The sequence below is a fragment of the Myotis myotis genome, unplaced genomic scaffold, assembly GCF_014108235.1.
Source record: "Myotis myotis isolate mMyoMyo1 unplaced genomic scaffold, mMyoMyo1.p scaffold_m19_p_3, whole genome shotgun sequence".
Classification (NCBI taxonomy): domain Eukaryota; kingdom Metazoa; phylum Chordata; class Mammalia; order Chiroptera; family Vespertilionidae; genus Myotis; species Myotis myotis.
In genome coordinates, this window is record NW_023416335.1 from 16,000,329 (window position 1) to 16,015,116 (window position 14,788).

The window sequence follows — 14,788 nt, forward strand, 5'->3', positions numbered from 1 at the left end:
GGATTGTTCTTTGCATTTACATAGACACAGAATTTCATTTTTTAAAATTTAAATGGCATTACTCACACTTCGTTTTCCTGTTTCACTTAGCACATATGTACAGAATTTATCATCTTGATACATATAGTTGTATTTTATTCTTTTACTATTTATTATGCCATATTATTGATGTGTCATTGTTTATTTAACTATTAGTTTACTGTACTAATTGCTTTTAGAATTTTTATATTACAGCTGACATAACGTATATCAAGCATATCAAACTTGCGGCTGGCAAGCCGTGAGTTTGACATGCTTGATGTATATCCTTTGTTTACATCTTTGTGCATATGTACATGTACTTCTGTAGGATAGATATAGCTACTGGCTTGAAGGATATGCATATTTAAAATTTTGATTACCTCTACCAAAGGTCTTTGAAAATGGTGAGCCAGTTTCTGTTCTCTGGCAAAAATTGTAGATGATGAATCTATTTAATTTTTGCTGATCATGGTTTATTGGAACTGTAGACAGTTTTGTTGGACTCGTTTATTGAATACTTTGTTCTTTCTTAAGGATTAGAAATGCTTCCTTTATCATGTGTCAAATTTCTATATTTACATGGATCTATTTCTGGACATGTTATATTTTATTCCATTGATTTATATCTCGAGTTAAACACTATATCTCCAGTTACACACTATTTTGATTACTGTTGTTTTTGTGCTGTTTTATATTTGGTAGAGTAAGTTTCCCTTATTGGTTTTATTTTTCAAAAAATGTTTACAGTTCTGAACATTTTCTCTTTCCAGTGAACTGAAATATAAACTTGTGTGGTTTCATGAAAATCCTGCTGACATTTTTTCTTGGTATTGCTTCTTCAGTGTATTAACTTAATTAATATTTTTACAATTTTGAGACTAAGTGTCCAGGAACTGAGTATATCTTATCTAGCTATTTTTTGATGTCTTAGTAAACTTTTCTCATTTTTAAGATGATTCTTATATATTTTACCTTAGGTTTGTTTCTTAGTAGGTTATCATTTTTTGCTGTTACTGAGTTTAGATATGTTCGTTATATTTTCTAATTGATTCTGGCTCAGATAAAGAAGTACTTAATTTGGATATGCTCATCTTGAATCTGGTCATCTCAGGAATATTTGCTGATTTTAATCAAATAGATAAATTACCTCCCCTCAAAGAGTTCCTGGGGAAAGATTATTTATTTTAGGAGACTTTAGCTTTTTGGTAAAAGTTAAGCTTACCTCTTGTAAAAACTGGTTAGCAATAACAGTCACCCTCTTTTAAAGGTGATTGTCTTTCTTTTTTTGATAAAATGCATAATATAGAGGATTAAGAAAGAGGATGGTTTTTGAATAACTTCTTCATAAGAAATAAGAAATTGGAATAATTTCACATTCTTCCCCAAATAAGTGAAACCAGTGACCTTCGTTTGTGCCTACTTCAAGCCTGTGTTTCTTTCTGACTCCTGTGTTTTTGTCACTGCATTTTTCTGATCTCTTCCATCATTAGTCTGATAGGCTAGCTCTTCAGAGGAGGGCAGGGATTCACCCTCTCTTTAGGTCTTTCTGAGGCTAAGAAGATAGAAATATGGGAACTTCTTGGTCTATGGCAGGAGAATTAGAAGCCATTGGAAAAAATATCAAAGCTTTGTTGTTTCTCCTGGAAATTTGGATATTATAAGCATGAGACATCATCCATTAATTGGCACCTGATGTGCTTTTGCTGTTCATTCATAAACTGAAGGCACTGAAGTATAGCAGAAAGATAATTGGACTAGAACAGTGGTCGGCAAAGTGGCCCCTTGAGTGTGGCTCTTCCACAAAATACCACGTGCGGGTGCGCACATACAGTGCGAAGTTGACTTAAAACTTTAAGTAAAGTTTATTAAGTTAATTTTAGGGAACGTTGTGGAGTGAAAGAAGATGTAGTGTCGAGGATTGAGAAAGGTATGTTGAGATGGTTTGGACATATAGAGAGGATGAACAAAAGGAGATAGATGAAACAAGTATACAAGACGAGTGTGGATGGGAGAGTTGGAAGGGGTCGACCTCAGCGAACGTACCTCAATCAGATTGAGGACGTTTTTAGCAAAGACCAGATTAGGAGTACCTTAATTAAGTTAATAACAGTGTACCTACCTATACAGTTTAAGTTTAAAAAATTTAGCTCTCAAAAGAAATTTCAATCGTTGTACTGTTGATATTTGGCTCTGTTGACTAATGAGTTTGCTGACCACTGGACTAGAAGATAACTTTTGCCTTCTTGGAGGTGTCATAAAATTGCTGTTCTTTTTCTTTTATTAATTTTACATAAACTTGCCCTGTCTGAAGAGATTGTATTAGAAGTTCTTATGGAAGAACTATATTGGCTAAATTTATGGTTACTTTTAGAATTGTGTATTAATTTTCCAACTTCTTTTTCACCCAATCTCCGTTTTTATCTTTCACTTGTCCTCCCACACTTCACTTGGTCTTACTGTGAAATTTATACATTTTTCCTTCTACCTGGCAATGCTGAATTTCAACCCAATGAAGAGCTTTGCAACTGAAAGTTAAATATCACTCACTCCCCTTTAGTTGTTATAATTTTATGTTTAATTGTTATTTAATGTTATTTTGATTTTTATTCTTATTTAAAAAGGTTTTTAAACTATGAGATTTTGAAAATTTTATCATTATAACTTTATGTGGCTATTTTGTTTATCATTATAATTTATTTAAAACTAGAGGCCCCGTGCATGACATTTGTGCACAGGGGAGGGGGATCCCCTTAGCCTGGCCTCCTGCCACTGCCACTGCACTCACCAGCCATCATCCTGACTTGTGGCTGAGCAGCGCTCCCCCTGGGGGAGCTCACTGACCACCAGGGGGCAACTCCTGCATTGAGCGTCTGCCCCCTGTTGGTCAGTGTGTGTCATAAAAACTGGTCGTTCTGCCATTCGGCCAATTTGCACATTACCCTTTTATTATATAGGATAAGGGATTAAAGGAAGAAAAGGATTGACCACATAATTTTATTTTCATTTATGTTTGTATATTAGTTACAATTCAAGCACAGAACTTGATTCAAACAGGCTTAAAAGATAAGGAAATTTGTTATTAAAATGTAACTTAAAGGCTGAGGTAGAACTGACTTGAAGACTGGTTTAGTCCATTGACTAAGATTCATTTCTCATCTTTGCCTTCTGTGTGCTGGCTTTGTCCTCAGGCTAACTTTCATCACAGTGGCTTCCCCTCTTAAATAGAGGGCATCTCTTTTGGTAGCTTTCTTACAAGAGCAAGACAGTGCCATTCTCAGACACACCCCCTCCCTCCAACACTCCCTGTTGGGTCATTGGCTTGAATTAAATCATATATTTTTTTCTCAAACTAAATCTAGGGGAATGCCAGTTTAGGCCTGAATTTCTCAGTCACCATTGTGGCAAGGGGAATGGGGTTACCTTTAGAACCAGTGGGTTTACCAGGAGAGCTTGGAGTGGGGGCAGCTTTTCTTACCCACATTGGCTTTGTGGGTAACTGGTCATTATCTGAGTTAAATTTATGGTACTGTAAAAAAGGGTGTAGGATGGAATGGATGTTGTGTAGGCAGCCATCAATTCCACTTGATAATGAGTCCTATAAAATTTCATCTCAAGCCATAGGAACTAACAGTAATAAATATAAAAGGGAAAATAGGCAGACTAAGCAGGTTTTAAATGGACTTACTTGAAAACTTTCTTTGCAGTTTCCCAGTTTATAATGGTTGATTTTGCTGACTGGCTATAGCTACTTACAGAACAGAGGAAATTCATTAAAAATAATGAATTATTCAGTTGGACAGTGAAATTCAGTTATAAAGCACTTCACTGTGCCATGGATTCAGTTCAGGTCAAGTCCCGTTCTGGTTTATGGGCAGTGCGGCTTTTCACAATGACACAGCATAGAGAGAGGTTTTCTCTTTTTTCCTTGTTGCTAGCATTTTAATGGCATTTCATTGTATTTATTTGGTTGGCTCCATTTACACTTTATTTCAGTTGACTTCATTAACACAAATTTTTATTTATACTTATTAATAATACAAATTATATATTATGTAATATTTGACAGTAATGAGAATTTGGTGGGTACTTATAAAGAGCTAGGTCTCAAAAAAAAATCATCCTGTTAACTTTTTAAAATTGCAGTGACTTACTGTAGCCAAACCAAATACTAATAGGTAGTTTAATTTAGCTTTTTAAAGTTTGCTTGCTTAGGTTATTTGAATGGAAATTAAGATTAGCAGAAATCTATCAATAGGTTAATGAAAGTCTTGAAGGCCTCTTTAGGGAATTTAATTAAAGCTTTGTCATGGATTCTTTGATTCCTCTCTGTTTTTCTCTTATCACCTCCTATTCCTGTTAGTGCATTGAAAGTAGAAAAGAATTGTCAAAAACAATACAGTTAATACCTTAAAAATTACTAGCCCTGGCCCGTTTGGCTCTTTGGTTACAGCGGTCGGCCTGGGAACAAAGGATCACAGGCTCAATTCCCAGTCAAGGGCACAAGCCTCCGTTGTGGGTTCGATCCCAAGCCCCGTTTGGGGAGCCTGTGAGAGGCAACCAGTTAATGTGTCTCTCTCTCATTGATGTTTCTCTCTCTCTCCCACTTCTCCCTCCACTCTATTTAATGATCAATGGAAAGAATAACTTCCAGCAAGGATTTAAAAAATCACATCCTGTTTAATAAAAGAGTAATATGCAAATTGACCATCACTCCAACACACAAAGATGGCCACCCCATGTGGTCAAAGATGGCTGCCACAAGATGGCCTGCAGGGGAGGGAAGTTGTGGGCAATCAGGCCTACAGGGGAGGACAGTTAGGGGTGACTGGGCCGGCAGAGCAGGGCAGTTGGGAGCGACCAGGCCGGCAGGGGAGGGCAGTTGGGGGCAACCAGGCCAGCAGGGGAGGGCAGTTAGGCATCGATCAGGCTGGCAGGGGAGTGGTTAGGGGTGATCAGACTGGCAGGCAGAAGTGGTTAGGGGCATTCAGGCAGGCAGGCAGGTGAGTGGTTGGGAGCCAGCAGTCCTGGATTGTGAGAGGGATGTCCGACTGCCCGTTTAGGCCCAATCCCAGTGGGGTAGTCGGACATCCCCTGAGGTGTCCCAGATTGGAGAGGGTGTAGGCTGGGCTGAAGGACACACCTCTCCCCCCCATCCCCCGGTGCACGAATTTCATGCACCGGGCCTCTAGTCTTCTATAATAAAGTATAGGTTATGTGTATGCATATGTTACAGGAGAGGAGAGGCCTTGTCTCCCCCGATTGCTCCAGGAGGGTTTTTGGAATATCCCTGAATAAGCATTTCCAGAGGCCCCCATGGGAGGGTGAGATATAGTAGAAAGTTTTACACTGCTGAGTTTCCAAAGTCCCATTTTCCTTAGTCCAGTCATAGAAGAAGTGTAGCCAGGGCTTCAGTGGAGCTAAAATCAGAGCCAGCGTCCAGTTTCCTTTCCATGGAGCCGGGTCCAGTTCACATCAGGCTAGCCTAGCTTGTATTTTCCTGCTGCAGTCCATTAGTCCACTGTGTGTGGGGCCCGAATGGCCGTGGGCTATAGAGGCCAATACAAGAGAACCAAGAGTGCGGGCCCAAAGGAACAAGAGTCCCAAGAGAGTAAACTCCTTTGTTTAGGGGATTATATATTCCCAAATGTTCTCCTGTTCCCCTGCTTGGGGCCACACCCATTCTGGCAAAACCATCTCTGTCACCAGGTATGATTGACAGGGAAGTACATTCCCTATGTCACCCCAACTTCTCTGGGCATGTGTCTGTCTTCCCTTAGTTGAATCCCTGGGGAGTATAAAATTGTGGCATTGAACTACTTACTGATAATTTTGTCCTGGACTTGAAATCGTTATTTGTATGTGCCATTGAATTTACCAGTGTGATTTTCTTTTTTGGGATGCATTTCAAAAAGGTTGGGATACTTTATTCAGTTTAGCCCTCAAGAAATTAGGCAAGTCAGTTACTGTGTAACAATAGGTATTAATTTCCTTACCTTCGAGGTTTTAGGAAAAATGACATCTCTGGACTAATCCACTGCAACCCAATTTTCTCTTGAGACTGGTGTTAAGTCTGCCCACTCTTTAGAAGATAACATCATTCTAAGTGGAAAAGTGTTGTGCTCTTGAGATGAATTTCTAGTCTTCTAGAATGAAGTCTAGAGCAGCGGTTCTCAACCTGTGGGTCGCGATCCCTTTGGGGGTCGAGCGATTCTTTCACAGGGGTCGCCTAAGACCATCGGAAAACACATATATAATTACATATTGTTTTTGTGATTAATCACTATGCTTTAATTATGTTCAATTTGTAACAATGAAATTGGGGGTCACCACAACATGAGGAACTGTATTAAAGGGTCGTGGCATTAGGAAGGTTGAGAACCACTGGTCTAAAGTATGTTTTAAAAGCTAGATTATTAGAAAGCTACCACTTCTTAGTTAATTTGGAATGTGATAGGTCTTAATTTTCCTAATATTGTTCTAACTTAAATTTTACTGTTGTGATTTCTATTGACATGAACTAGAAGTGCCTTCAGTAGACAGTTTGTTTTACTATTTAATTGCTGTCAAATAAAATCACTTAAGATGAATTTCTTTCAAAATATGCTATAATTTTGGCAGATAAACTCTTAATATTTAATTGACTAATATTACTAAGCCTATAACAAGCCCACTAATTTAGCTATCATAGGTCCATTTTGCAACTATTCTTTAAAAAGGCTTTATTAAGAAGTTGTATCTTTATTAGATATCTTATGAATGTATTATGGTTATTAAAAACTACCTATAGTGGGTTGTTAATAGCAGCAGCATTGGACATTTTCCAGTCTTAGAGCATTTTGTCTTGTTCTTTAGCAGCAGTTGGCAAACTGGCCAGTGGGCCACATTTGACTGGATGCTTGATTTTGTACTGATTATGAGCTAAATGGTTTTTATATTTTTAAGTGGCTGAAAAAAAAATGAAAGAATTTATATAAATCCATGTTTCACTATCTATAAATAAAGTTTTATTGGAACATAGCTGTGCTTATTCAGGTGCCATTCATGGCTTTTGTGCTACAATGACAGAGTTGAGTAGTAGTGACAGAGACAATTTGTCTATGAAGCCTAGAATATTTACTGTTTGGCCCTTTAGAGGAAAAGTTGCTGACTCTTATTCTATAGCATAAAAAAAATGTAGCCTTGATTGTTCATTGAAGAAAAATCTTTCCCTCTTTTACTGGCATACCCCAACCCCACTACTAAGTAACACATTTTCTTATAGAAAATTTGGAATATGTAGAAAAGTATAAAGAAAATTAAAAACCATCTGTAGTTGTATAACCATTAATATTTTAGTGTATATTTCTCCAGACCTTTACAAATATATGATATATTTTTTAATATAATTACACATTATGTAATATGTGTACATATACAAATACATTTATTTTTTTAATTAGTCTAACTTGCTTTTTTTCACTTGATAAATTATAAGAACATGTTTTTAATAACTGCATAGCATTCTATTTTACGGGATACCTTATTTAATCATATTCCTTTGTTGTCAACCTTTTATTATAAATATATATTACATTTTAAATATATATTTTATATATTTAATGTATACTTTATATTTAAATATTTTATGATGTATATTTTAAATATTATATATAACATGGATGACTATCCTTGTTAGAAATCTTTCTGGGAAATGCTGGTTATTTTTGTAAGATTCTTAAAAATGAAACTATGGGTAAAATGGTATAAAAACTAGAGAAGTATTTTGAGAGAAATCTTTGTATTACATGAAAATACTTCCTTGGCCTGCCTTTAGTAGGAAGATGGTTTAGCTTGCATTTAGCCTAGGTTCTGGTTAGATATACTAATTTTTGTACTAGACCATCAAACCAGTCATTAAAAATTTTGACTATTAAATAATGCTTATGGTGATACTGATAGTAGAGGGACTGGAAGAACTGGGCCAGTGCCCTACTCTGGGTTCATGGTTTTTAATCACGATTCTGCAGCTTGGGAAATAAATACTTTGCTGGGTGGGTACTCCTAGCATGATTCTCAGAGCCGTAGAGTGCAGTAATGCTCCAGGCCAGTATGAGATGACACAGTAGGCTCAGAAGTGGATGGTGGTGGCATTGAAGGAGCTATGGTCCATTCTGAAGATCCACTCATTCTTTTTTTTTTTAAAATATATTTTTTATTGATTAAGATATTCCAATGTGTCCTTATCCCCACGTTACCCCCTCCCCTCCCCCCCAACCCCCCCCCTCCTCCGCTCATGCCCTCACCCCCCCGTTGTCCGTATCCATTGGTTAGGCCTATATGCTTGCATATAAGTCCTTTGGTTGATCTTTCCCCCTTACCCCCACCCTCCCCTACCTTCCTCCAAGGCCTGACAGTCCAATCAATGCCTCTCTGTCTCTGGATCAGTCCTTGTTCATCAGTTTATGTTGTTCATTATATTCCACAAATGAGTGAGATCATGTGGTGTTTATCCTTCTCTGACTGGCTTATTTCACTTAGCATAATGCTCTCCTGTTCCATCCATGCTGTGGTAAATGGTAAGAGTTCCTTTTTCTTCTTCCTCTTCTTAAAGAATACCTTTCAGCATTTCATATAATGCTGGTTTGGTGGTGATGAACTCCTTTAGCTTTTTCTTATCCGTGAAGCTCTTTATCTGACCTTCTATTCTGAATGATAGCTTTGCTGGATAAAGTAATCTTGGTTGTAGGTTCTTGCTATTCATCACTTTGAATATTTCTTGCCATTCCCTTCTGGCCTGCAAAGTTTCTGTTGAGAAATCAGCTGACAGTCGTATGGGTACTCCCTTGTAGGTAACTGACTTTCTTTCTCTTGCTGCTTTTAAGGCCCACAGTGCGCATGTGTGGAATGTCTGAGGGACAGTGAACTGGCCCCCTGTTTAAAAAGTTTGAGGACCTGTGGTTTAGGAGATGCAAGCCTATGGGGGAAAAAGTGAGGGAAAAAGAGGGGAAAGGGAATGGTGAGATTGGGGGTGCTCCCCAGAGGGTGAGCACGAGCTTTGCCTGGGTCCTTTGTCTTGAGGTTTTATCTCTTTCTCTCAGGTGGAAATCTCAGGGGAGGTCTCAGGGGAGGGTATTAGCCGAATATTAAACAGTTCTTTAGGTGTGGTTCCCCAGGGCCCTGATTTCCACTGATCGGTCAGTGTCAGGGCAGGGGGTCTGAGTCGTTGCAGCTGGTCCTCATGGCCCCCACCTCATTTTGCTGCTTTTCTGGGTCTGGGGCTGAAATACAACTGAGGCCTAGATATTACAGGGAGATGACCTTCTGTATCTGCTATAAATTGCTCTGCTAGTTTGTTCAGCTGTCTGCCTCAGTTTCCCTGTTCCACTTGTCCAGGCTTACTGGCCTATCTCATAAAGACAATACTAATCCAGAACAATATTTAATTCAAAAGGTGTTCGTCGCAGATGTGAATCCATAAATATTGGCAGTGCCCCTTAATTAGAAGGCTGTATAGAATTCTTGAAGAAAAACACCTGGAACAACATTATTTACTTGGTAGAGAAGTTCCAAAATCAACTGAGGATGAAATATTCGAAGTGAAAACAATGAGTATTTTGAAACATACAAGATATAATGGAATGGTGGAAGTTGGGAATTGGTAGTAACAGAAAGGTATAAAGTCTTTACATTAAGTTCAGTGTAAAAAACATACACCTGATATCTTATTCACAGAGAAGCTCTTGTAATATTAAAATTTCCTATAATTCTGAATTCCACATTCAATGATGTCATAAAATTGATGAGCCTAATGAAATCCAAGCTGCTACAGTGCCTTCTTTCAGCATTAGGTGAATAAATGTGATTAGCTATTTCATTGCTAAAAAGTGTCGACAGTCCAAAGGAAGATTTATAAACTAAAAAGAAAAATTTAAATTACTCTGTGTGAATGATTCTTACTTTGCAGATTGTTGAAGTATAGTTATTGGCTTCAAAAAATGATATCCTTAACTGACATTTTGAGCACTTGAATTAATTTAAAAGTGCAATGATCATGTGGATATAAATTAACGTCTACTGACAAAGTTTATGGGCTCAGAGTAATATTTCAGCTTTGAGAGAGCAAAGTTAAAATAGTTTTAGAAGTGATGTTTAATGGGTGTTATTTGAATCCTAAAGAAGAATTAATGAAAGTGAAGTCAGTGTGTGCCTGAGACAGAGCTTTAGCAGTATATTGAAATACTTGTTATAAAAAAATTCATTTGTATTCAAAACCTACTTACATCATCAGAAGGAATTAGCATACTTCTCAGAAGAAAGGGAGAAGCTATTAAATTGAAAGATTTTAGCACTCTTGAAGTACAATTTAAAGAGATTGAGTTGTTGGAAGTCTGATTAATCATGAAAAAGGAGTTTCCAGCGTATTGGAGCAAAGCTGCCTCCTCTTTTTCCTTTTGCTACTGCTTGTGCTAATAAAGCTTCTTTGCAATGGTTGCTAGATAGAATATTAAAATAATGTTAAAAAGTCTTAATCAGGAGTTATGTGTAGCCTTTATAAGCATAAAATCTAATATATAAAAGTTGTGTTTAATCTCAAGTTTTTTATTTAAAGAGTTTGAAAATTTTAATTTTATTACGAAGATATAATAAGAGTTTTACAAAATTTTATATCACATTCCTAGTTGCCCTTTCCAGTGTGCCATAAAAATATATTCATTTTCTGGATGTGCCCTGAACTTGAAAATGTAAATTCCTGGTGTAGGCCTTCATTTATAAATTAAGTAGGCAATCGAGAGTCATGCATTTGAAGAAAATCAACAGATATCAAGCTCACTAAGGTGAATAATTGACCCTTGATAAAAAATAATTTATAAACAAGAATTTAATTAAGTCCCTATAAGTTTTATCAATGGATTCAATAGAACTTATGTTTATACAAGAACTGAAAATGGTGGGAAAGGAAAATTGGAGAATAGGAAAGGAATTAAGGCATAATTCCTAAATGAAATACTCAGTAGAATAAATGTTGTAGAACAGATATGGCCAAAAACTACAGATAAAAACTATAAATAGATGTTAGTTGAGTGAACTGAGCAACTGATGGTTCCTAGGAAGCTTACTTGATCGTTCCTGTCAGAGGACTTCTAGAGGAGTTGTACTGAGGGGCTCAATGTGCTGGCAGGCTAGCCCTCGAGATTGCAACTTTGGAGACCTGTGAATAGAGAAATAGCCTCCTGATGGTTCAGTAGAAAACTTAACAGTCTCTTGGTCCCTTGTTTGCAGCTTCCTGAGGGATGCTAAGGGCTGAAGACCGCTGATGGTAAGTAGAGTTATACAGGCCCAGTAAAATAATAGTCCACCTAAGGAATCCAGTATCAGTGGAAACAACAATAGAATGCACAGAAAAGGAAACTCCTATTCAAACAGTTCTTTGAACTATTTAGATTATAGTTTTTGCAAAAGAAAGAAATAATAAGCACATTTAGGGAGGCTCAACTAGAGGACAAAGAAACTTTCTAGAACAGTCAAGATCTTAACATTATAAAAATTCTGTTGCCAAACTGAAAGAGGAGTGTCACTGTTGAGAGTGAAATTAACATCTTGCAAATTAAGTGCAAGAAGTATCTTAAAATACAGAACAAAATTAAAGAGGTGGTAGTCAGGAAGGAAAAAATAGGGACTAGGAGAAGAAATTTATGCAGGGAAAAATTCACTAGCATGTGAGTAAAAGCTGTAGAAGGAAATCAAAGAATAGATATGGCAGTTGATTAACTTAGTAATGGGGGTAGTTTACTACAGCTTCCATGATTACCACAAACTGGGTGACTTAGAAATTGTCTCACAGTTTTGGAGTAGTTAGTAGAGTTGGTTCTTTCTTTCTTTTTTTTTTTTTTTTAATTGAATCTTTATTGTTCAGATTATTACATTTGTTCCTCTTTTTTCCCCCCATAACTCCCCTCCTCCCAGTTTCCGTCCCACCCTCCGCCCTCACTCCCCACCCACTGTCCTCATCCATAGGTGCACGATTTTTGTCCAGTCTCTTCCCGAATCTCCCACACCCCTTTCCCCCCCAAGAATAGTCAGTCCATTCCCTTTCTATGTCCCTGATTCTATTATGATCACCAGATTATTTATTCACTTGATTCTTAGATTCACTTGTTGATAGATGCATGTTTGTTGTTCATAATTTGTATCTTTACCTTTTTCTTCTTCTTCCTCTTCTTAAAGGATACCTTTCAGCATTTCATATAATACTGGTTTGGTGGTGATGAACTCCTTTAGCTTTTCCTTATCTGTGAAGCTCTTTATCTGACCTTCAGTTCTGAATGATAGCTTTACTGGATAAAGTAATCTTGGTTGTAGGTTCTTGGCATTCATCACTTTGAATATTTCTTGCTATTCCCTTCTGGCCTGCAAAGTTTCTGTTGAGAAATCCGCTGACAGTCGTATGGGTATTCCCTTGTAGGTAACTGAGTTTCTTTCTCTTGCTGCTTTTAAGATTCTCTCTTTGTCTTTTGCTCTTGGCATTTTAATTATGATGTGTCTTGGTGTGGTCCTCTTTGGATTCCTTTTGTTTGGGGTTCTCTGCGCTTCCTGGACCTGTAAGTCTATTTCTTTCACCAGGTGGGGGAAGTTTTCTGTCATTATTTCTTCAAATAGGTTTTCAATATCTTGCTCTCTCTCATCTTCTGGCACCCCTATAATTCTGATGTTGGTACGCTTGAAGCTGTCCCAGAGGCTCCTTACACTATCTTTGTATTTTCGGATTCTTTTTTCATTTTGCTTTTCTGGTTGGGTGTTTTTTGCTTCTTCGCATTTCAAATCTTTGCCTTGATTCTTGCGCTCCTCTGGTCTGCTGTTGGGAGTCTGTATAGTATTCGTTATTTCAGTCCATGTATGCTTAATTTCTAGTTGGTTCTTTATCATAACATCGAGGGTCTCATTAGATTTCTTGAGGATGTCACTACATTTATCGGCGGCTTCTAGACAGTTCTTAAGAGACCTTAAAAGTGTGGTTCTGAACTCAATATCCTCCATTGACAGTTTTGTCCTGTTTCTTTGTCTCCACATTTTTTATGCTTTCTTGGTGCACCCCCTAGTGGTCTTTGTGCGCAGTCTTGTTGTAGTTAAGCCTTGATTGTTGTGGGCAATACCGGGGGTGATTTGACCTCTAGGCTAACTGGCTATGAGAGTCCGCTGTGTCTGCGGTGGGAGAGCTTCTGTGCTGGATCTCTAGGGCGGTGCTAATCTAGTGTTTGCCTGAGGCTATCCGGCAAATGGCTCTGTGCAGGACTTGGGCGGGGCGGGTCCCCGGGGATCTACAGGGCGGGCCAGAGCGAGCAGTTATGGCTGCTCTCAGTTCCGTCCCTAGGGGCTCTGCCTCACAGAGTCCCAGCAACCGCTGCAAACCTCGGAGAGAAAGCTGCCTTCGAGTTCCAACCGAAGCCAGACAGTCCCGCTTCTCCCGTTTGAGTCTGGGTCCCTAGAGACTTGCCCGGATCTGGAGCTCAGAGTCTGAAACTCCCTCCCGATTGAAAACAACAACCGCGCCCTCCGCCTCCAGCCCGCTCCGCGTGCACTCCGCACCTTAGTATTTCACTTCAGCACTGCGCCTCCTCTGAGTCTGGGTATGATATTCTCTTTCCTCCTAGTTGTAGAATTTCCACTCAGCCAGCCTTCCTGTGGTTCTGGATGATGTCCGTTCCGTCTTTTAGTTGTTTTTTGAAGTGGTCGTTCGAGGCAGCAATCTCCGGCGTTAACCTATGCCGCCATTTTGGTTTCTCTCCCGAGTTGGTTCTTTCTGAGGACTGTGAGGGAAGGATCTGTTTCAGGCCTTCTTTCCATGACTTGTAGTTGACTGTCTCCTCCATGTATTTTTTCACATCATCTTTCCTCTATGCATGTCCATCTCTGTGTCCAGATTTTCTCTTTTTATAATGACACCACTCATTTTGAATTAGAAACCACTCCAATGACTTCATTTAAATTTGATTACCTCTATAAAGGCTCTATCTTCAGATTAAATCACATTCTGAGATACTGAGGTTTAGAACTCCAGCATACCTTTTTTGGGGGGAGAGATACGGTTCAATCCATAGCAAGGGGAGCTTTTCTGATCTTATGAAAAGATTTGGCAAGGAGTTCTTTCCAAGGACTCACTGATCCCAAGGAGAATAGACTTAAGAACTTTAAAACATAGAAATTCTTGAGAGTCTTTCCAGCTCCCAGATGGAAAAAAGAGATTACTCACAACTGAAAAAAGCATCAGAAAAACAATGGACTTTTGTTTTAATCCTCACCTGAGGATATGTTTTTTTTTTCTTTTCTTTTTAAAAAAATGTATTTTATTGATTTTTTAGAGAGAGGAAGGGAGATGGACAGAGAGTCAGAAACATCGATCAGAGAGAAACATCGATTAGTTGCCTCCTGCACACCCCCTACTGGGGATGCGCCTGCAACCAAGGTACATGCCCTTGACTGGAATCAAACCCGGGACCCTTCAGTCCCCAGGCCCAATGCTCTATCCACTGAGCCAAACCGATCAGGGTGGATATGTTTTTTCTTGATTTTAGAGAGTGAGGAAGGGAGGGAGAGAGAGAAAGTAAAGGGAGGGGGTGGGGGAGGGAGGAAGAAGCATTGATGCTAGAGAGAAACATTGATAGGCTGCCTCCCTTATGTGCCCAGACTGAGGATTGAACCCGCAACCAAGGTATAGGGTGTCCCAAAATTCACGCAAGAAGTAATTTTGGTAGAAAACACAGGTTTATAATTAAAAATTGTAAATTTTTTA

The 14,788-nt window shown here is 38.5% G+C and overlaps 1 protein-coding gene across 7 annotated transcripts in view; it reads left to right on the forward strand.

The window, feature by feature from the left end:
* The window catches only part of WRN (WRN RecQ like helicase), a 129,899-nt gene that overhangs the window by 5,078 nt on the left and 110,033 nt on the right, over window positions 1–14,788 (forward strand). For 3 of the 7 annotated variants that reach the window (XM_036298493.1, XM_036298497.1, XM_036298501.1), the window contains exons 1-2: window positions 9,431–9,672; window positions 11,281–11,317. The exons of 1 other annotated variant lie outside the window; for it this stretch is intronic. In XM_036298493.1, coding sequence (XP_036154386.1) covers window positions 11,315–11,317 — 3 coding nt within the window. In that variant the 5' untranslated portion in view covers window positions 9,431–9,672; window positions 11,281–11,314. Of the gene's footprint in view, window positions 1–9,430; window positions 9,673–11,280; window positions 11,318–14,788 lie in introns of those variants that run through there. 3 more of the 7 variants (XM_036298499.1, XM_036298500.1, XM_036298494.1) reach the window with 2 other exon arrangements.